This window comes from Amblyomma mixtum, chromosome 10 (assembly GCF_055824585.1).
Source record: "Amblyomma mixtum isolate Tamu chromosome 10, ASM5582458v1, whole genome shotgun sequence".
NCBI lineage: Eukaryota > Metazoa > Arthropoda > Arachnida > Ixodida > Ixodidae > Amblyomma > Amblyomma mixtum.
This window is the reverse complement of record NC_143021.1, coordinates 179,384,665-179,411,021: the sequence shown is the minus strand read 5'-3', so window position 1 is coordinate 179,411,021 and position 26,357 is coordinate 179,384,665. Positions and strand designations below refer to the sequence as shown.

Genomic DNA, 26,357 nt, shown 5'->3' with positions numbered 1-26,357 from the left:
TTCTCAACATAATGTCACTTTTACTTCCTTGAAAAAAAAAAAAGTGAAAAAAGCTTGTACAACAAAAGTGTTTTACAAAGTGATAGTAGCCATTTTGTTTGCCTATGTACAGACAAGACTGCGTAAAAAACAAAGCAATATGCAACAAGTGGAATGTATGCAACAGCACACTTGAAAAACCTTGCAACAGTTTCCATTCATGCAAAAACAACCTACTGTAAAAGTGACTGCTACAGCTTTATCAAAATGTTTGCTCAGTCACGAAAATGGGACAGTGCTCTTGGTAGTTGCCTCGTGCTTTGAATGCAAATTTCGCAACACCTCCGCGCTAGCTTTCCAGGTTACTCCTAAATGCGCACAACCTGCGGGCATCGAAACATCAGTAGCCAGGAGTTAACCACTCTTAAAAGCTCTATCTACTCAAGCTCATTTTTCAAGCCAGTCTCGCCAAACGAGAGTTACAGAAAAAATTCAGGCAACAGACAACAACTGCACTTTGTAAAAATCGCATAAAAACAATATAAACAAAAAACAGTATCAGTATGATGGCTGTGGACCCAAAGCTCTGTCAGCTTTGCTGGGGAGGTGATGATGACATCAACACCAACAGAGACAGGGCTGTGGGTTCCAGTAAGAAAAAACAAACGATAAAGTAGTTCTGAGCAGAGCACAAGAACGAGCCCAGAGGCATTGTCCTCCCTCGCATATTCACAGGTTCAATTCCTTAGGAGTGCAGCAAATTCGGCTCCTTTTCAACCGGTTAAAACAAGCAGCAGCATTAGCTTAAACTTTTTTTCTCTTCTTTTGCGCTACGCAAAACTGTACAGTTACATCACTCACGTTTCAAAAGTAAAAAAAAAAAAAGGTGGTGGGGGGGCCTCAAAAAACTAGTTGTGGGCACTGTGGCAGCATGGACTCTTCCTCCCTCAACCTAGCCAGGCATAAATAATACATAACTTAGCGCAAGAGTGGACAGAACGCTTCTTCCTGCAACCGGGATTCCATTGTTTCGCGTAGGCATCCTCGTCGTTCACTTCTCCGGTCTTCCAGGAAGTCGCCCCGTGAAGCTCAGATGCAGGGTCACCGTGGTGGAGGTGTGAACGGTGACATCATCTGCCGATCACGAGGGGGAGGAGGAAAGAGGGGGGAGGGGGGGGGGAACAGAAGTGACGACCGAGCAGTGCGCATGCAGCCAATTTTTGCTCCTACCAGGCACCTGCACATACCAAACACACGTGCCAAACACTGGTGAGAACACTCATCGGTGAAACAACCCGGCGTACCGACCGCAAACAGCACCCTGGGCCCACATTCCAACTCGGGTACCCCGGGATACAGGTGCCCAGAAGCACTCACTGGTCAGCCGACGCAGTGGATGTTGCGGAGTTCAGTCCCACTTTCTGTGCTTAAAGGGACCATGAAAAGAATTAAAAGACGCTTGTAAATGTTAGAAGTTATGCTCAGAAGCACTGACACCAAGTATGAGTCTTCGGAACTGAGCCGCCAATTTATTATGGCTTTTTAAAAATCGCGTTTTAAAATTCGCGGGCCGATTGGTGTCGTCGTAGGGAGCGATTTTGAAACCAAAACCGGGAAAACAGACGTCACTAGTCCCATGACGTCGGTAGGCCACCACACGCTGTCATTCGCTCGAGCCGCGGCAGCTACGACGTCACGGGCACACTTCCGGTAGCGGTGAATATAGTCTTCTGCTCGAGGCGCCGCGCGACCCCCTCGGCAGGTCATTGCCTTCACGCATATGTTTCCAATTTACCTCTGCCGCCTCTTTCTGCCGGGAGTTTGGGAGCAAAGAAAGCGCCGAGACCGGAGAGACGCTGCCGACGCACGCTGCTCCTCGGGAGTGCGACAACCAGAAGTCGTAAACTGAACGTCAGCGAATGACGTATTCATGGGCGGAGCCCAGTCCCGGAGCTGTTTTCTTTATTTTTTCTTGGTGCTCCGTGCGTATGAGTTGAGGGGGGAGAGGAGGAGCGTGATTTTTAATCGTCTATAACTTCGTTATTCATGCTAGCTCGAAAATTCTTTCGCTGGGGTGACGAGTGATGGATTGCCTATCTTTACGTAATCTCAATTAATTTGTTTCATAGTCCCTTTAAGGGGGGACACTGGTCTTGAAAAAAAAATTTTTATTAATGAAGTCAGTTACGAAATCATTAGAGAATATGTATTTCTGTGTGCTGATTCTAAATATGTCATTTAATTTCATGTAAAACAATTCCTTGAGCACTTATGCACTTTTTATGCTAGTATTTTGTGGAGAGTTTTGAAGAAAATTTGCTGCGGGAAACTCGCTGAAATGTATGCCATTGGGTTCTCTTGACACCAAAGAATACAATAAGGGTGAAATTGCCTTCCTGCCTATCATAGAACTTAAGTTAGGGTTTTGAAGTTGTCGCTTCAGAAATGAGAAGGAAAATGTGTATTCCTGTTTCTGAAGTGGCAGCTTCAGTACCCTATAAGTCAAGTTCTATGAGAGCCAAGATGATAATTTCACCCTTATTGTATTCCTCGGTGTCAAGAGAACCCAATGGCATACATTTCAGCGAGTTTCCCGCGGCAAATTTTCTTCAAAACTCTCCGCAAAATACTTGCATAAAAAGTGCATAAGTGCTCAAGGAATTGTTTTACATGAAATTAAATGACATATCTAGAATCAGCGCACAAAAATACATGTGCCCTGAAAATTTCATAACTATGACTAAATTAATAAAATTTTCTTTTCAAGACCAATGTCCCCCCTTAAAACAATGCCCAAAATTATTCACCTACAATTGCAACCCTAAAAACTACATTTACTTCGTACACTTGCCTCTAAACACTGTACAAAACTATTCCTGGATTGTTTTGCCGGAAAGGAGAAAAATGAAAACAAGTAAAAAACCTGGCTTAACCACTTAGTTGGCACTGCTCTGAAAGCTTCTGTTTGCCCAAAAGTGCAAATAGGAGGGCTTGTTCCAGTTAATACGATCACAAGGGCAGTCTCAACGGCCGTTGAAGCAACGGCCATCAAAATTTTCGAGGGCCATCCAGATGCACCACTGCCGCAAGATGAATAATTACCACCGAGTAGTGAGTATGCGATTCGACAGATGGCACTAGGAGTAGCAACACTGAGTGAAAACATGAAGTGAAACAATAACAAAATGAGCTTAATATTGAAGCAAGAACAATTTTTAATTTTTTTTTTCCGGAAAAAGCTACTCAGATAGCCCTTTACAGTTCAGCATAATCCACAAGACAGCGATGACGGGAAGACGATGGGCAACAATGCACACTTTGTTTCAGAAGCATTTATTTTCCACCGGAGAAGCTTCCACAGACCAATGAACATTTTGGTTGTGTCCGCTGCTACTATCACTGCAGCACTTGTGGGGCATTTCTTTGCCTTGGTTCTCGCAAAGCACGCAAAGAGGTGAAAAGGAGCAGAACACAAGACTCGTGACGCATAAAAAGAACGGGGCAGGTTTGTTTACATCAGAGCTGTCATTGTTACTACTGAATGAAAAATTACTTCAGGAAATGGTTATAAAGATTTGCTTTATCTATTCCAAATACTAACACTTTCGTTTCTTCAACGTTTCGTGCATAAGGCTGCTCTCAGGTGCCCTTGAGATGTCAAAGGCCATTCATAAAGTTCCACCGGGTCTATACCCATCAAGTTCAATCACTGAAAACTGCCACATGGCACTACCCGATCCCCATTGAGTATCATGTCCAGTGACTCAATGGCTACTGAAATTGCCCCAGCGACAAAGGTATTAGCTCCCTCCATTCCCTCCATTTGTAGCACAGTTTTACTGTTATGCAGATTGTTCTCTCTTTTTCTAGCTAAATTATGTTGATGACTGCAGTGCATGTATTCTATTGCAACATTCACTTGTATTTCAACTATTGTAGTGCGCATGTAAAATCATTGCATGTATTCTATTGCAATAATCACTTGTGTTTGAACCACTGTAGTGTGTATATGAAGTCGCTGCTACCAAAATGGCTCCCTGACCTTGCCAAGCTGTGTTCACAGCTTTTTTGTCATGGAGGCCACCAATGTTGAAAAAATAAATTTGATTTGATTTGAAAAGGCAGTAGGAGCCGCTGTACAACGAGTGCGACCCGAGACGGTGGCAGCGATGTTTATTTTTTTAAGGCGAAAGCCTTTAATGGCTCATACTCGTGGCCTTAACTCTGTCCGTCCATCCGTTACATCTGAAATGAAAGTCATAACTAGTCATTACTAGTGACAAGTCATGACTAGCCAGTCATTAACCAGATATCAGGTAATTAGTCACGACTAGTTAGTCACTAACCAGTCACGACTACCATATTTTCCGGTGTATAAGACGCACCCGCCATATATGCAGGCTGTCATTGAAAAAGTTAATATATAAGACGCACCCGTGTATAAGACGCACCCCAGTTTACCCAGTTAGCACCCGCCATATATGCAGGCTGTCATTGAAAAAGTTAATATATAAGACGCACCCGTGTATAAGACGCACCCGTGTATAAGACGCACCCGTGTATACGACGCACCCGTGTATACGACGCACCCGTGTATAAGACGCACCCGTGTATAAGACGCACCCGTGTATAAGACGCACCCGTGTATAAGACGCACCCGTGTATAAGACGCACCCCAGTTTACCCAGTTAGCACCCGCCATATATGCAGGCTGTCATTGAAAAAGTTAATATATAAGACGCACCCGTGTATAAGACGCACCCGTGTATAAGACGCACCCCAGTTTACCCAGTTAGCACCCGCCATATATGCAGGCTGTCATTGAAAAAGTAAATATATAAGACGCACCCGTGTATAAGACGCACCCCAGTTTACCCAGTTAGCACCCGCCATATATGCAGGCTGTCATTGAAAAAGTAAATATATAAGACGCACCCGTGTATAAGACGCACCCGTGTATAAGACGCACCCGTGTATAAGACGCACCCCAGTTTACCCAGTTAGCACCCGCCATATATGCAGGCTGTCATTGAAAAAGTTAATATATAAGACGCACCCGTGTATAAGACGCACCCCAGTTTACCCAGTTAGCACCCGCCATATATGCAGGCTGTCATTGAAAAAGTTAATATATAAGACGCACCCGTGTATAAGACGCACCCGTGTATAAGACGCACCCGTGTATAAGACGCACCCGTGTATAAGACGCACCCGTGTATAAGACGCACCCGTGTATAAGACGCACCCGTGTATAAGACGCACCCGTGTATAAGACGCACCCGTGTATAAGACGCACCCGTGTATAAGACGCACCCGTGTATAAGACGCACCCGTGTATAAGACGCACCCGTGTATAAGACGCACCCGTGTATAAGACGCACCCGTGTATAAGACGCACCCGTGTATAAGACGCACCCGTGTATAAGACGCACCCGTGTATAAGACGCACCCGTGTATAAGACGCACCCGTGTATAAGACGCACCCCAGTTTACCCAGTTAGCACCCGCCATATATGCAGGCTGTCATTGAAAAAGTTAATATATAAGACGCACCCGTGTATAAGACGCACCCGTGTATAAGACGCACCCGTGTATAAGACGCACCCGTGTATAAGACGCACCCGTGTATAAGACGCACCCCAGTTTACCCAGTTAGCACCCGCCATATATGCAGGCTGTCATTGAAAAAGTAAATATATAAGACGCACCCCAGTTTACCCAGTTAGGCTAGTGAGGCTTAAATAAATGTGCTTGTGCGACCATCGCGAAATGCACCGTACCTGTCAGAAGTTCTTAAGAAACGCTAAGTGATCGAAAAAGGCAACACTACGCCATACTCACCCACGTTTTAACAAAAAAGAAAGAAAAAATGAAAGAACTCTCCCATATGTCCATAACAACATTTCATTCCTACTTAAAACCTTCGAAGTCTTCATTTTCGGGTGCGCTATCAAGAAGTCTGCCCATTTCTGAAGGCAACGCGGATGAAACATTCTCTTCGCACTACGTACACGGAGCAAAGTTGCAAAAGGTGGCTAAAAAAGAACGTCAGCTTGTCTTGGCTTGTCTTGACAATGTCGAGAGGCGCGATTGTCGCGATCTTTTGGCATTTCACATTACTTTTGCTTGGGGCCTCCGAAACGGTCGAGTGTTTGCGATCCCGGAAGTAGTCATCCCCGCCGTTTCATGATAAAGTTCACCTAAAACGAGTTGTGCACGGTGGCCCCCGCATTGAAGTATTAACCGTGTTACCGTCGCATGATTGGTAGTGATATTTTTTCGGTGAAAAAAGCTTGAACATGAACCTGAGTAATTTCTGAACTCACAAAAAAAAAGGAAAAATTCGTGTATAGACGCACCCTTGCATAGGATGCACCAGCAAGATTTTTGACAAAAAGCCGCGTCCTATACACCGGAAAATACAGTAGTTAGTCATTAACCAGTCACGACTAGTTAGTCATTAACCAGTCACGACTAGCTAGTCATTAACCAGTCACGACTAGCTGGTCAATAACCAGTCACGACTAGCTAGTCAATAACCAGTCACTAGTTAGTCAATAACCAGTCACGACTAGTTAGTCAATAACCAGTCACGACTAGTTAGTCAATAACCAGTCACGACTAGTTAGTCATTAACCAGTCACGACTAGTTAGTCAATAACCAGTCACGACTAGTTAGCCATTAACCAGTCATGACTAGTTAGTCACTGGTCAAGACTAGCCAATCAAAGTCGCACCACAGCCGCCTCGTGTATGCCTACGGCAAGCTGCATGGCAAGGCTTTCATCTCGCGCACTTTAGGTCGTCAAAGTGCCCCCTGAATTTTTTTTTCTTTTCAGAAAACACATGTCCAGTTTAAGCCTTGCCCATTTTGACACATCTCCTCGAGGACATTTCCCGAATATGGACCCAGATGTTCACAGTCCTGGCCCCACACGAACTCAAGAGCTCAAGAACTCACCAGCCTCACTGCCACAGGTTGGTGGAGAGCGTGTGGCCCTGGTGGGCAGGGTTGCTGAGGGTGGCCCAGGGGGTGGCCATGTTGGCAGGGACCCCCCCATAGGGCGAGGCAGCGGCAGCCATGCGCCCCATGGCAGGGGGCCAGGCAGCAGTGTTGGCTGCGCCCAGCTGCAGGCCCGCCATCTGCTGCTGCAGCTGAGGGGGCAGGAGACATCACGCAACAGTTAACGAGAACAGGCATATCAAAGAGGGTATAAAACGTTTCATGCGCAGCAAATTGCTTGCCATGGCAGTACGAAGAAAAATGGCAATGCCCAGACAATGAAAACAAGATTATAAAATCGAAAACTACGCAGAGGACAGGATACGTAAAAAGACGTAAAAAGCAGAGATTAGGTTTGGTTTATGGGGTTTAACGTCCCAAAGCGACTCAGGCTATGAGAGACGCCGTAGTGGAGGGCTCCGGAAATTTCGACCACCTGGGGTTCTTTAACGTGCACTGGCATCGCACAGTACACGGGCCTCTTGAATTTCTCCTCCAAAGAAATTCAACCGCCGCGGCCGGGATCGAACCCGCGTCTTTCGGGTCAGCAGCCGAGCACCATAGCCACTGAGCCACCGCAGCGGCAAAAGCAGAGATTAAAAATACTTTACCAAATCATTCACGGTGAAATTAACACCAATAAAGAAAAAATATCTGCAGCCTCCAGGTAGACTGAGCTCCCGCCTTAATCACCACAAAGCAATTCGGCCATACTTGACCCGAACTAACGTCTTTCGCTGCTCATTCTTTCCGGATGCTACTGAGCACTGGAATAAACTGCCCGCTCACGTTGCTGAGTCTACAGGTGTAGCGGCATTCCTGAATGCACTTGGGGATTCTGTCTAGGAACGAGATTCCTGTAGATGTGCGCGTAACTGATTGTCAACTGACTGATTTCTTTTTGTACAGCAGGTGGCTCTACAGTGGCGTTTCTATGCTCTCTTGTATTGTATGCTTGAAGAGGCTTGTTCATTCTTGTGTGTATATGCTTTTTCTTCTTCATTTTCCCTCCCTGTAATGACCCTCAAATGAGGGTTGACAGTATTCATAAATAAATAAATAAATAAATACAGAAGAGAAGCGGACAGAACAAACGCAGTTTTATGACAAGTTTTATGTTTTATGTTTTCGTAAGATCTACCAACTAGCCCCTCATCGCTCACTCCTGGAATGAATACAGTTCTGAACTTCCATCGAAACACCGTAGGTTTAGTTTGGTTTGTTCGGGTTTAACGTCTCAAAACGACTGAGGCTATGAGAGACGCCGTAGTGAAGGGCTCCGGAAATTTCAACCACCTGGGGTTCTTTAACGTGCACTGACATAGCACAGCACACGGGCCTCTAGAATTTCGCCTCCATTGAAATTCAGCCGCGGCGGCCGGGATCGAAACCGCGTCTTTCGGGCTAGCAGCCGAGCGCCGTAACCACTGAGCCACCACGGCGGGTCACAGTAGGTTTAATAAAGAAAATGTCAATAATGCCGCGAATCTTTGTAATGTTTTGTAGTGTTTGTTCATGCTTCAAGGCTGCCAACACGCCGCTTTATCGCTTCGTTTGTGGCGCAAGACGCGCCTAGATTTATCTCGATTGATCGCATCCAGGTGGAGCCGGTTCTACTTTGCGCCAGAATGTTCTAGTAACTTTCCAAGCTTTATCTCGAATGTTCGCTATCAGCACCTTAAAATGAGCGCCTTAGGCTAACTTCCAAACATCCTCTTTTTTTCTCAATATCCCATAGCAGCTGCATGTATATGAGTTTGTTTTTTCCCCCCCGCTTCTGATCTTTGCTTTCCATTCCGCACAGAGCATTTCAAAGGTGCCCATCAGGGTAGCCATGAATCTCTTATCTAGATCCCTCTGCAGCATAGATGTTGGCACCAACTCCATGACCAGGCACACCAAGCACTGTTCCATACACCACAGGCAATGTGTGTGGCACCGATATTCCAGCCACCTCGGTACAGCGGTAATGCAAGCTGCAACATCGCATCAGGTGAAAACGCAACCCCGAGATTTTTAAGATCCAATTCAACGAGCAGCTGCACTTTGTGTAAATGCGCCTGTAGTGTAGGAGGAAGCAACGCACAGCACGTGACGCACACGCAATGCAGGGGTGTAGGCACCCCACCTTTGCCGCATCGACAGGATAGCTTCCCCCAAAGAAAGCACGCTCCCGCCAGATGGCTTTCCCACGATTTTCCGCAAGGGAAGCCATCTTGTGGGGATCCACTTTCTTGCGTAAAAGCACTTCATATAAAGGGTGTCCCAAAAATGACCGATGGATTTTGAAAAACAATAAAAAAAGACTGAATGAGATAGAATTGTATTGTTTGCGACCTTACGCTTAGGAAATCAGGGAATTTTATCCCTTCAAAATTCAAATTTAGTCTACATTTCCACCAACAGGTGCCGGGTATTTTCTTTGGAAACTGCGCCTCGTTTCAACAAAACTGTTTGGTTTTGTAGGGTTTAACGTCCCAAAGCGACTAAGGCTATGAGAGACGCCGTAGTGAAGGGCTCCGGAAATTTCGACCACCTGGGGTTCTTTAACGTGCACTGACATCGCACAGTACACGGGCCTCTAGAATTTCTCCTCCAAAGAAATTCCAGCCGCCGCGGCCGGGATCGAACCCGCGTCTTTTGGGTCAGCAGCCGAGCACCATAGCCACTGAGCCACCGCGGCGGCGTCAACAAAACTGTGTTCCAGGCGGTGGAACTAACACAAAAACACCGGCTGTTTAACGGAATAAACCATTTTGGTACAGCAGAACTGCAATCTCAATAGCACACGCTATCAGCTTGACGGCGAACTACGGAATGATGAGCTCGAATATACTCTGTTTTCGCTATACCTGTTCCAGATCGCCTGCAGCGCCACCTGTTGGTGGAAATGTAAACTAAATTTGAATTTTGAAGGGATAAAATTCCCTGATTTCCTAAGCGTAAGGCTGCAAACAATACAATTCTATCTCATTCCGTCTTTTTTTTATTGATTTTCAAAATCCACCAGTCATTTTTGGGACGCCTAGTATATTGTCTTCCCTTGGAAGTGCTGCGCAGATTTTTTTTTTACATAGAGTCCTATGGGAAACCAAACACATGGTCACACATTGTTCATCTCTTATCCAAGAATTTGTCTTAAGCGAGTTCATCTACTGCACTTTACGAAACCCTGCAGCTAGACATCACTCGCAGGCGCTTCACAGCCAGAAATCACATTTTTGCACACACTCCCCCAGTTGGCCATTGACGATTGGTTTGGTTTATTGGGGTTTAACGTCCCAAAGCAACTCGGGCTATGAGGGACGCCATAGTATAGGGCTCCGGAAATTTCGACCACCTGGGGTTCTTCAACGTGCACTGACATCGCACAGCACACGGGCCTCTAGAATTTCTCCTCCAAAAAAATTCTACCGCCGCAGCCGGGATCGAGCCCATGTCTTTCGGGTCAGCAGCCGAGCGCCATAACCACTGAGCCACCGCGGCGGGGCGGCCATTGACGAGATGTTGGTGCAATACCTGAGGCAAGTGGTGGAAGTTGGCAGGTTGCGTAGCCACTGGACTTGTGTAGTTGTTGCTAAGGAAGGGGTTGCTGTGGAACTGCTGTGCTTCGCCTGCCGAACCATCGCTGCCGCCCACTGGCAGGTGCGGCTGTTGTGGCTGCAAAGCGACACTTGGCTGCTGAGGTCCACCCTTCGAGGCATGACACAGCAGCACTAGCACTGCACTTTAAACACTATAAATGAAACCTAACGAAAGGTGACGAAGGAATGCTGCTGCTACCTCCACAATGACCAGTGGTTATAGCCTGTTATTAAAGGTGCACTGAAGAGGAATCTGAACTCCTCTTTTTGCCGCGAGAACTCAATCTACACGTTCCGAGCATTCTTAGAAACGTCGACTTATTGCCCTGTGTGGCCGATTTCCCTAATTAAATCAGATTAACATCCAGCTCCCGCCTTTATTTTTTAAATTTTCCCCGTACAGTGGGCGGACTCGACCAACGCGTGGAGTGCCTTTCAGCCAGCTCCGTGGAGGCTTAGCTGTCGCTTTATTTTGTTTTTTAGGTTTCCGTGAATAAATAGTTTCATTCGCAGATAACATAGCCGCAAGATAAGCCCGCAGAAATAAAAATACGCGCGGACTATTTGCTACTACAGATTACTACGTATTACTCCGCCGATGGCAGAGCGGAGAGCCGCCAAGGGACTGGGTGAAAGGCACTTCATGCGTTGGTCGACTCCGCCCACCGTACGGGGAGAATTAAAAAAAAAGACGGGAGCTGGACTTTAATCCGATTTAATTAGGGAAATCGGCCACACAGGGCAATAATTAAATGTTTCTAAGAATGCTGGGAACGTATAGATCGAGTTCCCGCGGCAAAAAGACGAGTTCAGATTCCTCTTCACTGCACCTTAAAAGAAAAAAAAAAACCCGGAGGACTCCATAAATTTCTTTTCCTTGGTAAAACCTGACTGCACGGCTTTTTTTTTGGCTCTGTTCCTGTTTGTTCAACAGCAACAGAAGACTAGATTTACAAATGAACAATTTTTTTAGGCACGTGCGAATAGTGGTTACCTGGTTCAAAGCAAATTCAAAGCGAATTTCCCTCTAATAACTAAGAAGAAACGTGGAGGCTAACAAAGAGGGTTCAGGTTCAGTACAACGCAGTGTGCTATAGAAAGAAAAATGATAGGTGTAACGTTAACAGATAGGAAGCGAGTGGATTGGGTGCGGGAACAAACGCGGATTAAATACATCCTGGTCGAAATCAAGAGGAAGAAATGGGCTTGGGCAGGGCATGTAATGCGAAGGCAAGATAACTGCTGGTCCTTAAGGGTAACGGAGTGGACTCCAAGGGAAGGCGAGCGTGGCAGGGAGCAGCAGAAAGTTAGGTGGGCGGATGAGATTAAGAAGTTTGCGGGAATACGGTGGCTGCAACTGGCAAAGGACAGGGTTAATGGGAGAGACATGGGAGAGGCCTTTGCCCTGCAGTGGGCATAGTCAAGCTGATGATGATGATGATGATGAACTTCTAATTAGAAGCAAATATTTTGAATACTTTTGACGCATAAAAAAGGTCGAAAGGCACAAAAGGCATTTTCAAAATCATGTACTTTTGGAGCACACGAGGCCATTAGATGAAAAAGAATAACTGAAGCATTGTCACACTCATCGAAGCTGCGTCGACTTCCTGCAAAAATGGCCATCGAAAATTGGGGGGTCTACCTACATGAGGAGCCTATGTAATTGTGGGGTGAGAGACCAATCTACGAGACCCCGCCAAATGCTAGTCTTAATTGAGATTGTGTCATTGCACACATATTACTTTTTAAATGATGACTCCAGGAACAGCCACTAGGTGTTCGCAGTGCGCGCCCAGCGCCCCCCTGCACCGGGTCTCCGAAAGGAGAGTTCATTTCCATGTGCCTCGTGCTAGCTTCCTCTTGTGCTCTCACTGTCACACTTGATTCACAAATTTGTTGCACAGAAGAGTGGCTGCGGCACTAGCTCTCAGTTCAGACTCGTTTCGCGGAAGTCAAAGGAACTGCACATCCTCCAATTTGAGAAATTTAGCACAGCGCGATCCACTTCCGTGGAGATACACTGCGCACGTGGAGATCATGAAGATCACCCTGAGGACAGCGCCAGCCAGCTGTTTGCACGCCTCCCCTGTCAGGACCAATCAGTACGTGCACAATGGCAGCACGCGGAAGCAGACTGCCCTGTGCTAAATCTGTCAATGCACGCCGCTGTGCCAGTTACAGTGCATGTGCACCGCACTTCCACTAGCTCAAGACTGCTGCCACAAGCACGAGGAGACCGGCTCTGGCATACACGCAGGTCCGCAGGCTTGTGGCGCAGTGCCATCCCAGAGGAGGTACGCTGAACCGAAAGCGCACGAAGCAAGAGTTCCAGAAATGTTGTTCCCTCTAGTCAAATATTACTTCAAGATTTCTAAACAATCTGATCAAATTGAATGTCGAACAATTTACTATTCGACTGAATGTTCGAAGCTATTGAATATTTGCACACGCTTAATTTTTTTCCCCTGCTACTCGATTCAAACTCCCAACTTCAGTAACAAAAAGGACTTTGCAGTCACCGTTCGGAAGTGAATGGAGGTGCAGCCGAGCCTAAGTGAGCCACAGAAAAAAAAAAAAAATCGTGCTAACGTCATTGCCATTTGCTTGCAAAAAGAGGCAGCAGTAGCAATGCACACATTTCTTTTTTTTTTTTTTTTTGTTTCTAGCTCATAAAAGCTGTTTTCAGGGAGGGTATCCTTTTTGACCCTTAGAATGCGATAATATATACAGGCCAACTTACATCTGCCCTCAGTGTTCTTTTCGTGTGGCATAATGTTAAATCGATCGATGTTTGAAAATGCTTATGCCTTTCAGAGAAATCTGTGGAGCCATGGCAAACAACCTGATCCAACATGCAAGTTGTTACTACATGGCATATTCCTGCACTGTGACCAGTAGTTAAGAAAAGGACCCCTTAATGCCGTATAACAAGATCGCTAGCTTGCTTTGAGCTGTTGCATAGTCAATAGAAAAAGAACTCACCATAACAAATTCTCCAACGTTCACCACAAACTATTTCAAATATTGCAAACGCAAATTTTTCTTTTTTTTTTAAAGCAATGCCACACACCACAACATGGCAATACCTGAGGAAGGTGCATGCCAGCCCCAGGCATGGATGCAAGGCCCTGAAGAAATGCGTTCGGCGGCATGTAGCCAGCACCTGCAAGGCCAACAAAAAGCAGCAGCACACGAGAACATGTAAGCACAAAAGAGAGCAATACAGAGCAGTGGCACATGAGGCACTGCCTCGGAAACACAGAGAATGCGCAAACAACAAATTTCTGGAATAGAGGTGAACTAGCCATCATAGCAACAAACATCTAGCAGTCAATAACAAACAACTGGCGGTCAATGAAAATGCAAAATCCACAAATGACACCAACCTAACTGCACCAAGAGGCATCACTGGAACTATATGAATGGTAGGGGGGCAGTTAACCTGCCTGGGCCTCAGAAATGGTCCCAACCATAACTCCTTCAGAAACCAACAATTCTATGGGAGGAAAACCTTCAACTTTAGTTATTTTGTGAGGATCATTTCTACACTGCACAGACAAAAATTCACTCATACTGCTGCTGAGCCATTATATGTATCCACTCCGACTCCAGACTAATTCTGGGGTCTCAATTACACTTCTTTCGAATAACTTCTACCAGAAGAGGCCATTACACAAACAACTAAGCTTATTTCAGAGCATTTAAAGCACAGATGCATGAAAAACAAGCAAAGGAAAATGGGGGTTTATGGGTTTGCGGTGGTTTAAAGTCCAATGGCAACTCAGGCTATGAGGGACGCCGTAGTGAAGGGCTCCGGAAATGTCGTGCAGCTGAGGTTCTTTAACGTGCACTGACATCGCACAGTACACGGGCCTCTGGAATTTCACCTCCATCGAAATTCAACCGCCGCAGCCTGGATCGAACCTGCGTCTTTCGGGTCAGCAGCCGAGCACCGTAACCACTGAGCCACCGCGGCAGACGGAAATGAAACTTAAAACTCCAGAAGCACACCGATGCTTGTGTAAACAATGTTTCCGCCTCAGAAGCAGTTTTTTGGGTTCATTTCACATACGCCTACCTTGAATCCAGCCATTCATGGAACATTATATCCTAGAAAGGGAGTAGTTACTCAGCATCCACTCAAGCACACCTATATGGAGACGCTTCTGCGGGAGTTTTCTGTGGAAGCTGCACAGCTTTCCTTTGTAGCCATACAGCCGCGCTTGAACAGATGCTGATAAATAATTACTCCCTTTCACAAACCTACTCCGCAGCAGGGGATTCCCCTAGACAGTGGACCAATAATACTTGTATATCCTAGCAGTACCCATAACGACCACAAAAAATTCAGGGGGGCACTCTGACAATCTAAAGTACGCGAGGTGAAAGCCTTGCCACCAACGAGACGACGACCGTAGGCACACACCAGGCGGCTGTGGGGCGCCTGGCAATCACGACTAGCTAGTCGTGATTGGCCACATAATAAACTATCCATGATTGGTTAATGACTAATTCGCCATGGTTGGTTAATGCCAACCATCCATGACTAACTAGTAAGGACTGATTAATTACTAGTTAGCCATGACTAATTAGTTGATGACTAGTAATGACTGGTTAATGACTAACTAGTCATAGCTAACCAGTCATGACTGGTTAATGACAAACTAGTCATGACCAGTCACTTCAGATGTAACGGACGGATAGACAGCGTCATGGCCGCGAGTATGAGCGCTTAAAGGCTTTCACCTTAAAACAACTTGCGCGTAACTATGCTGACACCATGACCGGAGGGGTATAAGACACTCACCCGGAGCCATTCCATAGATGGCCTGCATTGGCATTCCCACGGGCGCCACCGGCGCTGCCCCATAGGCACCGACTGCCGGGGCCGGCTGAGATGTGCTGTACAGGGACAGGATGGACTCCTTGGTGAGCACGTTGCGCTGGGTCGTACTCTCCACCGGTGTGGTCTGGCCAAAGAAGGCCTTCTCTTCGGCGGTGGAGGACGCGTCTGAGACACCGGTGACGGGGGTCGTGGCGGAAGCAGTCGTGATAGGAGCGGCGCTCAGGAACTCATCAAACGGATCGTCTGCAGGCTGTGCGAGGTCACCAGTTCCCGGCGAACCGACGTCTGCACCACAAGTTAAAAAAACCAAGCCATTACGAACGCAGAATCCGCAGCACTCTGTGCACTGTCCGAGCGCTGTTTTTGGCACAGCAAGTAGCTATTTTGAACTGGAAGCTCAACACTTGGACTAAAGCAAACTTCTACATAGGCTGTGCGCTACAAGAAAAAGATATAATTCCTTGCACACGACACAACAAGTGTCTGCCACTGCTCAAGCTCGGATACCACGTGAAGTCGGCTGTTGCATTTGTCTTTTAATTCACTTAGTTTCCACGGTTGCACATCTCTGAATTAAGGCAGAGAAAAAAAAGGTTTGCATGGCTCTACAGCTCCCCACCACTTATGGTAAAGAACAGTGTCCATCATGCAGTAACTTTACAAGGCAACAATGTCCAGCAAACATTCTTGATTGTTGCCCAGTGCAATAGTTGCAGCACCATATGCCATAATCCTTGCCTAATGCTCAGTGCCACTTCTTTAAGTGAATCTGACAACACTGTGAAGGTACTAAGCCCACCGCAGCCAGGGGCAGATTTATGGGAGGAGGGGGGCGGGTGGGGGAGTCCGACCACCCTAAATGAGAAACTGTAAAAAGAAACTGTGCTCAATCCCATTTTTTAGCCGAAAGAGTCCAATAAACTGCATGGTTAGAATGGAGCCACTCCTTCCAATAGAGACCCTTAAATCCGCCCCTTACTACAGCAGTTTAGCCATTCATGTTCACTACTAGGCGAAAGTGGGACGATGAAACCACAATCCAATCCAAGCATGACCAATCCAAGCATGGCGTTACAATCCAAGCATGACCTATGCAGAGCACAGTGTAAGTGCCCATTACATATTTGCCTTTACTCTTTGCACAAACACTGGACAGGGAGCCATTCCTACATACTAGCATGCAACAACACGCAGAAAACACCAGGGAACGAAAATTAGGGGCTCATTATGATATATACATAAAAGAGCAGAGAGCCACCGAGATTAAGGAAAGCAAAATACTGCTTTTATGTTGATGTTGATCAGAATGAGAAATCAATTGCGTACCAGTTGTTTACACAGGAGATGACTTTTCAGAAAGTAGAAAAAAAAAGAGATGACCAGAAAGAGACACCAGTAACGAAAAAAAGGTTTGGTTTGGTTTATGGGGTTTAACGTCCCAAAGCGACTCAGGCTATGAGAGACGCCGTAGTGGAGGGCTCCGGAAATTTCGACCACCTGGGGTTCTTTAACGTGCACTGACATCGCACAGTACACGGGCCTCTAGAATTTCTCCTCCAAAGAAATTCCAGCCGCCGCGGCCGGGATCAAACCCGCGTCTTTCAGATCAGCAGCCGAGCACCATAACCACTGAGCCACCGCGGCGGCAGTAACGAAAAAAAACATTTCCGTACACTTTCCTTGGTTTCAATGACTGCTGGCTTTCTTTCTTCCACATGCAAGCTCGAGATGAGGCAAGGTTTTTGCAAACGGAGTTTTCAGACTAACCGAGACCGAGCAGGTCTGCCGTGTTTTGAGAGGCCGTCGAGGTGTTGGTGACCGGGCTGGGGACCGGTGTCACGTTGCCCTGGGGCCTTGGCAGCGCCACCTTTCCTCCTGCCGGCGACGGCGCCTGCATGCGACACGACGCTCTTACAACCTGCGCCAATTTCTTCCACGCCAGAATTCCCAAGTGCACGTGCAAACAATCCCCCCGAAAACAGTGCAGGACCAAATGAGAAGTGCCAAGTAGCGAAGAAAAGACACAAACAGTACAAGATGTACCCAGCGTAGTGTTCAGCACAACACCTACACACGCCAGAATCTATCTGTTGACATATCTAGGAACATCGCTTTTTCACAATTCATTGTTTGTTTCATTGTCACTGGAAAGCCCCACATTAGATACCGAAGCTAGTGTACAGTTTCTTTAGCTCGCAGCCACTGTGTCATAAGTCATAACTGCCATTGCAAGATACAGCCCCTGCTCAAACACACTGGGTAAGATATGACACTTGAGGCTTATAAACTAGCACATGTCCCTTGACTCGTTCCCTACAGTTGGCAAAATGGCAGTTTTCTGTAGGTTCCTTTTTTCTTCTTCTGTAAAGACTGTCACATCTAAGACAAACTTTATGCAATATAATAAAAAAAAGCTAAATAGATTCGCTTTGTGGCACACAAGTTTGAATATGAAGTTGCATGTTGCAACATAAAATTTTATTGCCCAAAAACTATATTTTAGGAAAAAATTGAACAAAACTTGAAGAAATGCTTTTGTAAATGAAAAAAAAATTTAACAAATTTTTCGAGGTGTACAAAATTTTGAGCATTCTATTGGCCACTGCCTGTGAAAAAAATTAACGTTCAATCTTGAATGGCATTCTTGGTAGATAATAACTGGAAGTCATATAGTAGTTTGGTAAGCCATGCAATGGAGTGCGGCCGCTGATGTTCAGGGCTGGTTTCCAACTTCATCAGTGTCAGAACTGAATTCAGACAATAAGGCAGCACCTTCAGACTCACTGCTGCTTCGTCAATAAAATCGATCACAGACAGAGCGGAGTCAGATCTGAGACGTTTTGAAGTATGCATCGCGGATGTGGATGCTGCCATTCTCGAATGACTACGACACTGCCGCATCTTCGAAGTGCGTTAAAAAACAGCTGACTCGTGCGAAAAAAAGTAAACTGCATCGAAATCGAAACTTCAGTTATGCAACTACATGCTAGATGGTGGTGCGTGTCTATAAGTGACGTGGAAGGGTTCAAAATCGACGCTTGAAGTCACCATTAGCGGGCTAACGTTGCTCAATGGGCGCGGTAGGGAAAGAGTTAATGGCTTCGTTTATTGAGACAGGCTAGAACATGGCACTGGCTCTCGTTTTACTAGCAGAAGCCTTGCCTCTACTCAATAACAGACAGGGCTTTTGCTTGTAGCACGAGTTCACCCTGTGGTTAGCCGCTGGCCACTTTCTTTTCAGGCAATTAATTTGAAACTAAAGTCTGAGAGCAAGCCCACAATGAAACGATGTCGTCCACAACTACAAAAGCAGCCACAGACTCACTGGGATATCGGTGCTGGAAGTCTTTGGCTTGGGTCGCTTTTTATCCTTCTCCTTTCGGCGGTCTTCTTCTATGTCAAACTGAAATCAATCAAGCAATTCGGCATTTTCCAAGAGCGCAACGATTAACATAGTTTGCAGACATAACATGTTCCATCACTAACACTTTCTGCATGTGAGCAACCTGAGTGATGTTACAACCCTCAGCTGCGTTCATATGTAGCACACAGGCAACCCTGACGAACAGTTTGTCCCTGCCCATAACGCTGAAACAGTTAATAATATGCTAATTCTTACTTTCCGAGAACGATAGCAGAATGGAATGATTTACCAGCATCTCTCTTAAGTCCAGTACATTAACAATGTTCGAAAAAGTATCTCCATTCCGCACTAAAAAGTTTTTTCCAGTGTCATACGCCTAATCACTTGGTGATTACAGCTCGCCTAAGGTGAAGGCCGGAAATGTAGAAATGTTTTTCTTTTTTTTCTTTTTCTGTGCGAAATAAGTGTTTCTCAAGTGAAGCTTCTGTAGAAAAAAAGAAAAACATTACGCTGCAAGAAATATGGTTGTGTAGATGAAGATGAACTTTGTATTTTTGCATAATCAAAAGGAAACATGTTACTCCTCAAGTGTCACGCCCCACCACTGTAACGGCCCCACGGCCAACAGTATTTGCAAACAACAACAATAAAAATAATAAATAACTTCATACCACAGTACTGAAGATGTGATGATGTGATGAGGTATAGTAACAAAATGAGTGGGAACTGCACAAGTAGGCAGCAGAGAAATTTCGCCCAAGCCTCACTTCTCAGTGCAGATAATCATGCACAAGGCCCACAATCAAATTTGCCCTCGCGGAAGACATCCTCGCCAAGTGGCATGCATGCATACTGTAATAATTAAACCATGCATTTTGGCACACGTGAAAGCGGCATCCTGGCTACAAGGTCTGCAGCAATGGAGATCTCCAGATAGAAACGGTCTCTGGCTTCTGACCTGGACATTGGCTTCATTACTGCAGCTTCATCTGGTAGCCTTGGTTGGGGTTAGGCTTAGCAGTTGGCCCGAAATTCCGCAAAATGGTCATTTCCAGACACCAGCGATAAAAAACCAGTGCTGCAAGCACTGCCATACTGTCCTAAAACCAGGCCTAACCATGTCTGCAATGAACAGTCTTACTACGGTCACCAAACTTGGATCTTCTCCCAATAACAAATTACGTATCTGATCAAACCCCCATCCCTTGATGCCGAAACACCAGTTTCCATAGCCAAGAATTCATTAGTGAATCACAGACACAGACGCGTAGATCAGAGCACATTAACAATTTTGACACGAAAGTGAACAACGATCAAGCACGGCACTGTGTACACAGGTGTCACTTGGTACCATGTAAATTTCTTGCTCCCTGTAGCCAGCCAGAACAAATAGCTCAACTTTTGTGGCTATGGTCCAGTGAAGGCAGTTGCTATACATAGCAACAAGCTCAAATTACAAAGCTTGAATGGTTTGGTTTGGTTTTGTGGGGTTTAACGTCCCAAAGCTACTAAGGCTATGAGAGACGCCGTAGTGGAGGGCTCCGGAAATTTCGACCACCTGGGGTTCTTTAACGTGCACTGACATCGCACAGTACACGGGCCTCTAGAATTTCTCCTCCAAAGAAATTCTAGCCGCCGCGGCCGGGATCGAACCCGCGTCTTTTGGGTCAGCAGCCGAGCACCATAGCCACTGAGCCACCGCGGCAGCACAAAGCTTGAATGGCTCGACCAGACTCTTAAAGTGACAGAAGAACAGAACAAGAACATTTTGATGCCCTGTTTCAAACAGCGTATCTGCCACAAAAATGCCACACGGGGGCATGGCATCTAACATTTTCAGCAGTGCAATAAAATCTTTTCGCTACAGATGAGGGTGTCAACAAAATGGTTTAAGATTATGTCCTAGTGTGCAGACTTGTTCCACCATTGCAACGAATAAAAATGAACAAGTTCCTTCCAATGATATCACAAGGCTGAGCTTCAAATGGCAAAAAGTGAAATATTTCAGTGCACACTTGTTCTACGAATAACAGACAAACAACTTACAGCAGGTGGTGGCATAGGAGGTGGAACCCACTCTTTGGCTATGTACTTCTTCTGTTCATACTTTGAACGAATGAAGGCCTCTAGGGACCTGTGAGGGGAAAAGTGCAAAGTATGAAAACACCAGAATGAATCAATACACTACTTGGCACACATGAAGGCAATAAATATACCAAACTCTCAGACATATCACAAGCTGCAGCACTTTCACATGCAACATTATTTTGATGAGTAGGTACTGTAGAAAGAGTAGATACAAGAGTGCAAGGCAGCACCCATTGCACATTTCACCCAAGTTGACTTGCGTAATGCCGTGGAGGGCAGACCTTTCAGAAGTGCAGGCCAAGAACATGCTCTCATGGTCATTCGAGCCTCTTCTGAATGACCCACAGCCCAAGATGTCAGCTTCACATCATGAGAGGGAATGAACAGCACGGTGGTGCCATCTGTCCCCAACAACTGTAAATTAAAGGCAAGCCCTAAGCAATTTATTCTCTTGTTTTCGATTCTGAGACAGCTCAGAAGGTTACATATCCCAAAGATGACAACAGTGCTGAGGATGAATAGTGATGCAAAAAAAGGGAAGAAAGTCTCGGAGTTCATCTGCAATTTTGCGAGCAATGCAGTCACCTTTTCATGTATGAAAAGCACTAGTCGTGTTCCCGAAGAGGGTCTAGTTGCCGTCAGTATTCCCTTTCAGTGTCCCATCAAAGGGGACCTTCCTATCTGACTGGATGCGAATGATACTAAGCACCTCTTGGGAAATTTAATCCCTCAGAGACTTACTTCCTATCAGTGTCATTTTTAATGATCTGATTGGAAACTTTTAACGACAGGTCATTCAGGACACACAAACAGGCAAGCTCTCTTAGCCCGATTTGCTTGGCCCATGAATGCAATCTAAATACCAGTGCTGTTATGCTTTACATGCATCAGATTTTTGTTGCTAAAAAGTACCTTTAAAAGTCGCAGTAATCATGCTTAATCCAAAGAAGTTCCACTATTTTGCTTGCCTAAGTGATGTGTTTTGTTTTTCATGGCCTGTAACATATCTTTAGGTTGGTGCAGTTATGGTAAGCACTTTACAAAAGCACGTCTTCTGAAAAGCGTCAGTTATGACACCGCACAAGGTGAAGTGCTCCCGCTGAAAACTGTGCTGAACACAGCCATACCAGGTGCGCAAAGCCATGCAACAAGAACCAGTTTTGTGAGAAAACGAAATAAGAACCTACGAATCTGTTTGAGGACGTCTGAAGTTGTCAGGTAGGTTAGCCTCGTAGACCGCCCTCCCCTTGCTGTTGCCCATTTGCTGGAGGCACTGCAGAGAAACGCACAGGGACAAAGGCTCATTGATCAGGATGGAACGACAGTCAGTCGGTTGACCTGCCCACGCAGCAGATCTCAACTGGACGCAGTTCTCCATTGTGTCTGCACAATGAAGAAGGTGAGCAAAGCTTCGAATGCCTTACACACACTAAAAGTACCGCTCACTTGCAAGGTCCTTAATATGCACAAAAACAAGAGATAGCTTGAACACCATCCTCCGGTGCCATGCATCAATTAGTCACATGATTTAACATACCGTATTTACTCGCATATAGGTCGACCTTTTATTTAAGAAATGATTTGGTTTGGTTTATGGGGTTTAACGTCCCAAAGCGACTAAGGCTATGAGAGACGCCGTAGTGGAGGGCTCCGGAAATTTCAACCACTTGGGGTTCTTTAACGTGCACTGACACCGCACAGTACACGGGCCTCTAGAATTTCTCCTCCAAAGAAATTCTAGCCGCCGCGGCCGGGATCGAACCCGCGTCTTTTGGGTCAGCAGCCAAGCACCATAACCGCTGAGCCACCGCGGCGGCATTTAAGAAATGTTGTCCATAATTAGTTATAGACCTACATCGTGACGCAGGTCTTCATCATCATCATCATCATGCGGCTGCACAGAGTGAATTGCTGTGCGTGTACTCGCATTGCTCTTTCGCTCATTTCTGTGGTCTTATCGTGGTAGACAGCTTAGAAAGCAGTATATTTTGGTGCCCCGGGCAGGAGCGGTTTATAGTAAAGCATGGGAGGTTTTGGAGGCGTACCACATAAGAGAAAAAAGTGTCAGCGATACATCTGTGAACCTTTTTAAAGCTACGATTTCGTATCTTGAACGGCTCTGTTGATTGCACATCAGGTTTCTTTCTTCGCATGCCTAGGTTTCTGTATATTTGCTCTCTTTTCAGAGATTAAAGTCAGATGAAGTGTGTGCTTGTCCTAAGTGCATGTTTTTCAAAAGATATGGGTCGACTTACATTGAAATAATTTTTTTTATATTTTTCGGCAAGACCAATGTATAGGGGTCGACCTATATTCGTGGTCGACCTATATGCGAGTAAATACGGTAATGCTTTACGAGTGCACTTATAAGTTAGCTCTTTCCTCTGATCTTTGGCAGAACAGCAGAGCACAACTGCCAAGATTTAAATCTCGTAGGTTGGGCTCAATACAAAATACAATAAAAAGAAAACCTGTGGGAGCCCCAGAAGTCAATTTACGAAGCAGCCTAGACGTTCAAAATGAAGGAAAAAAGGCACGTTGCAAAATTTACTTGGCAGAAATTGGTGCCATGCACTTTAACGATGAGTAGGATTTCGTGCCACTTAACAATAAGATGTTTTCAGCACGGCCCCTTGAATTCAACACACAATACAGCTGAACTTTATAGAGTAATGAATATTATAAAGGAAATGCATTTCCCCTTGAAATGTAACAGTCATTAAAAGGAATTACACAACAATGGCCACACCGAAACAATTTTACTATCTAATATCACTGCAGCATGGTCTAGTTAATATCTAAAATGTGGCACGCTATTGTGACAGCACACAAGTCCATGCAACCATAACCTCTGTTATCAGCTCCATTATCGGCTTCCACAATACTGGCAATATCAGGTTATTGTGATGGCACTTAAAGGTGCACGAGTCCATGCAACCATAATTTCCGATATCAGCTGCATTATTGGCTTCCATATTATGGCATATACTTCACACAAAAGTGCAGCTTATATACTGGCACTTGAAATTGTTCAGATAGGTGCCATTACTATACAAGCTGAAGCTTTTATGAAAAAAAAAAAATGCAAGGTTACCAAATGCATCCGTAGCTAGGCATAGTACTTAGCTCCCATTGAAGCAATAACAGGCTCAAGTAATTATCACATCAGCACATGGATACAACACTGTTGACAGATTTAGGCAGCAGTTTGAGAGACAATTCTTAGGTCATTCTGAAATTTTACTAAATTGTCAAACTCTCTACGAGCGAGTTCATGCCCCCGGACGTCATCAACCTGTACAGCGTAGTGGAGGAGACTTGTAGAGAAAAAATAAGGGCCACCTATAACAGCCACCACACCAAACAACACTGACTTCGAATGTGGAAGAAATGTATCATATGAAGTACATGTTTGAAGCTCTGAAGGCAATTCTACAAGGAAATAATTTCCGCAAGACTCTAGGAGCAGAGGAAAGCATTTAGACAGCTCTTAAGCAGAGTCAATTTACAGGCCAAGATAGACTAATGACAAGCGCATGCAGCAAGCTCAACCAACAACAGTGAAAGTCCAATTAAAACTGATTTGTTGTCTCACAGCACAGTCTGGGAGGCCAGACTGTGTCACACCATGTTTCTTTTTCTGACAGTGAGTTTACCCACAAAACGGACACACAGGCCTGCCATCACGATGATGCTTTAATAAAGGAGTAAGCACACATCTACCCCCCTCGAGGTTCGCTCAACTTGGCGCCCGAAACTGGCCTCAAAACACTTCGCCGCGCGCTCACAGATAAGAGGGCGCGGTGAAACATCCCGCCTCGAGCTGCGTGGCCGCAGCTGTTCTGGACTCGACAAAAAGGCCGCAGTGAGAGCACACGTAGCGAACGTCAGCGCACAGCCTGCGGGCAAGGAAAATTAAAGAAAAAAAAAAAGAAACTGCACGGCCGATTGAAAGCACGTGACCTCCTACCTACTTTATGCGCTTAGTTTCGCGCAAGTTTCGTCGCGTTCAATATGGTGTGATGTCAAAATGTGGCCAAAACGATGTATCGAATCAGCTGGAGGCGGCAGCAAGTGAAATGGGCATACCCGTAAGCGAAGGAAGTAACTTTTGTTTTGCACTTACGGCCACTTGCTCCGGAGTCCAGGTGTCCAGGTTCACCGACTTGACCCGAGATATGTGGACGCCGAGGTTCCGGTGGATGCCCGCACAGCGGATACAGAGGAACATGCCCAGGTTCCAAGAGGCCCATCGCGGTCCTAGGCGGAAAAAAACATCCCACAAGAATGCCGTCGAGTTAGTTTTGAATTAAGGTATTCGGTTACGTCATGGCCAGTTCCTGTGACACATCGTCTAGCCTGGCGCTTTACAGTATCCGCCAGTCAAAGTTGGGAGGATTCAGCGAACAGCCAAGAAGCCACAAACAATGAGCAGAGCATGTTCGCGTCGTCGCAATCAAAGCGCTTCTTCAAGAAGCCACAAACAATGATCGGAGCATGTTCGCGTCGTCGAAATCATAACGCTTCTCTAGGTACACGCAAAACAGGTTTAGAAACACAGTAACCACTTAGAGCAACAGTTTTGGCGTGCTCGAATCAGAAGATTATCCAATATTTGCGCGTGCATGCGTGTTCGCCCATTAGGTAGATTGATATGCCGTGCGTGTGCGCGAAAAGCAGCCTGCCACAGTGGCAACACCCGCCCCCAGTGAAACGCGAGCTTCTGCTTTCTTCAGTCGCTGTGGGAGCAGCGGTAGCAGGAACAAAGCCTGCAGTGGCAACAACGGAAAGAGACGACAGACAGGATTCGGGCACACACCCCCTGGGTAACAGATTCGGTTTCCCTGAACGCGCACACATGACGACAGCGAGGACATCCACCTCCCTCCCTGCACCCTCTCCCTTGCAAGCAGCGCGCGACCGATTTGGCAACCCGCGCACGGCTACAGTAGGCAATTATTCAGGAAACTGCACAACCGACGTGTTTGAGAAGTGTTTAACGCCCGACATTAGGGGAGGCCGAGACCCCGAGATAGTGAAAGAGCGACGACTCTAAGCCTTGTGAACAGAAAGTGAAGGATAAAACGACGGGCCACAAGTGTATAGCACGGACCTTTGGCGTCGCAGTCAACGCAGTACTTGTTGTCCTCTTCGCGAAGGAGTTGCCCCAGGATGGCCTGGCACCTGTCCTGTATCTGCTTTTGCCTCTCGCGCTCAGACTTGCTTGCCATCACAAAGCGGTCACCACGGCGGGCACACACACACGATCGAACCACGTACGGCCTGGACGCCTCGCAACTGTGTGGCAGCCGTAAGCGAAGACCGACACCAAGCAAGCCGGCCGACTGACTGCCACTGACGTCACGGCAGTTGAGGAAGTGACGCAAAATAACCTGAAGCGCTGAAGCAATTTCCTGGACCTCGCTGCGCTCGCTGCAGCTTGCGTTGATGCTTCGGATAGAGCTCGAAATACATAAGGAAGGGCGCGAA

At 46.1% G+C, this 26,357-nt stretch overlaps 1 protein-coding gene across 2 annotated transcripts; it reads right to left on the bottom strand.

Annotated features, from left to right (window-relative positions):
- Positions 1-26,240, bottom strand: LOC149327873 (stromal membrane-associated protein 1). 2 transcript variants are annotated; one of them, XM_089563751.1, is made up of 11 exons: positions 25,981-26,240; positions 24,994-25,127; positions 22,055-22,140; positions 20,826-20,913; positions 18,741-18,818; positions 17,183-17,306; positions 15,377-15,700; positions 13,656-13,732; positions 10,502-10,642; positions 6,941-7,134; positions 1-1,216 (listed from the first exon to the last, which is right to left on the bottom strand). In XM_089563751.1, the coding sequence occupies exons 1-10, from the start codon at positions 26,096-26,098 to the stop codon at positions 6,946-6,948; spliced, it is 1,359 nt and encodes a 452-aa protein (XP_089419877.1). In that variant the 5' UTR covers positions 26,099-26,240; the 3' UTR covers positions 1-1,216; positions 6,941-6,945. The 2 variants fall into 2 exon arrangements, with proteins under 2 accessions (XP_089419877.1, XP_089419878.1); XM_089563752.1 differs by having other exon boundaries at positions 1-1,113.
- Positions 26,241-26,357: the final 117 nt, after the last annotated feature.

Coding starts and splice junctions, on each gene's coding strand:
- LOC149327873 (XM_089563751.1), bottom strand. CDS start 26,098: ATGGCAAGCAAGTCTGAGCGCGAGAGGCAAAAGCAGATACAGGACAGG. Junction 20,914..22,054: donor AGACGTCCTCAAACAGATTC/GTAGGTTCTTAT, acceptor TTCCCCTCACAG/GTCCCTAGAGGCCTTCATTC. Junction 15,701..17,182: donor GGCAGACCTGCTCGGTCTCG/GTTAGTCTGAAA, acceptor CTTGTGGTGCAG/ACGTCGGTTCGCCGGGAACT.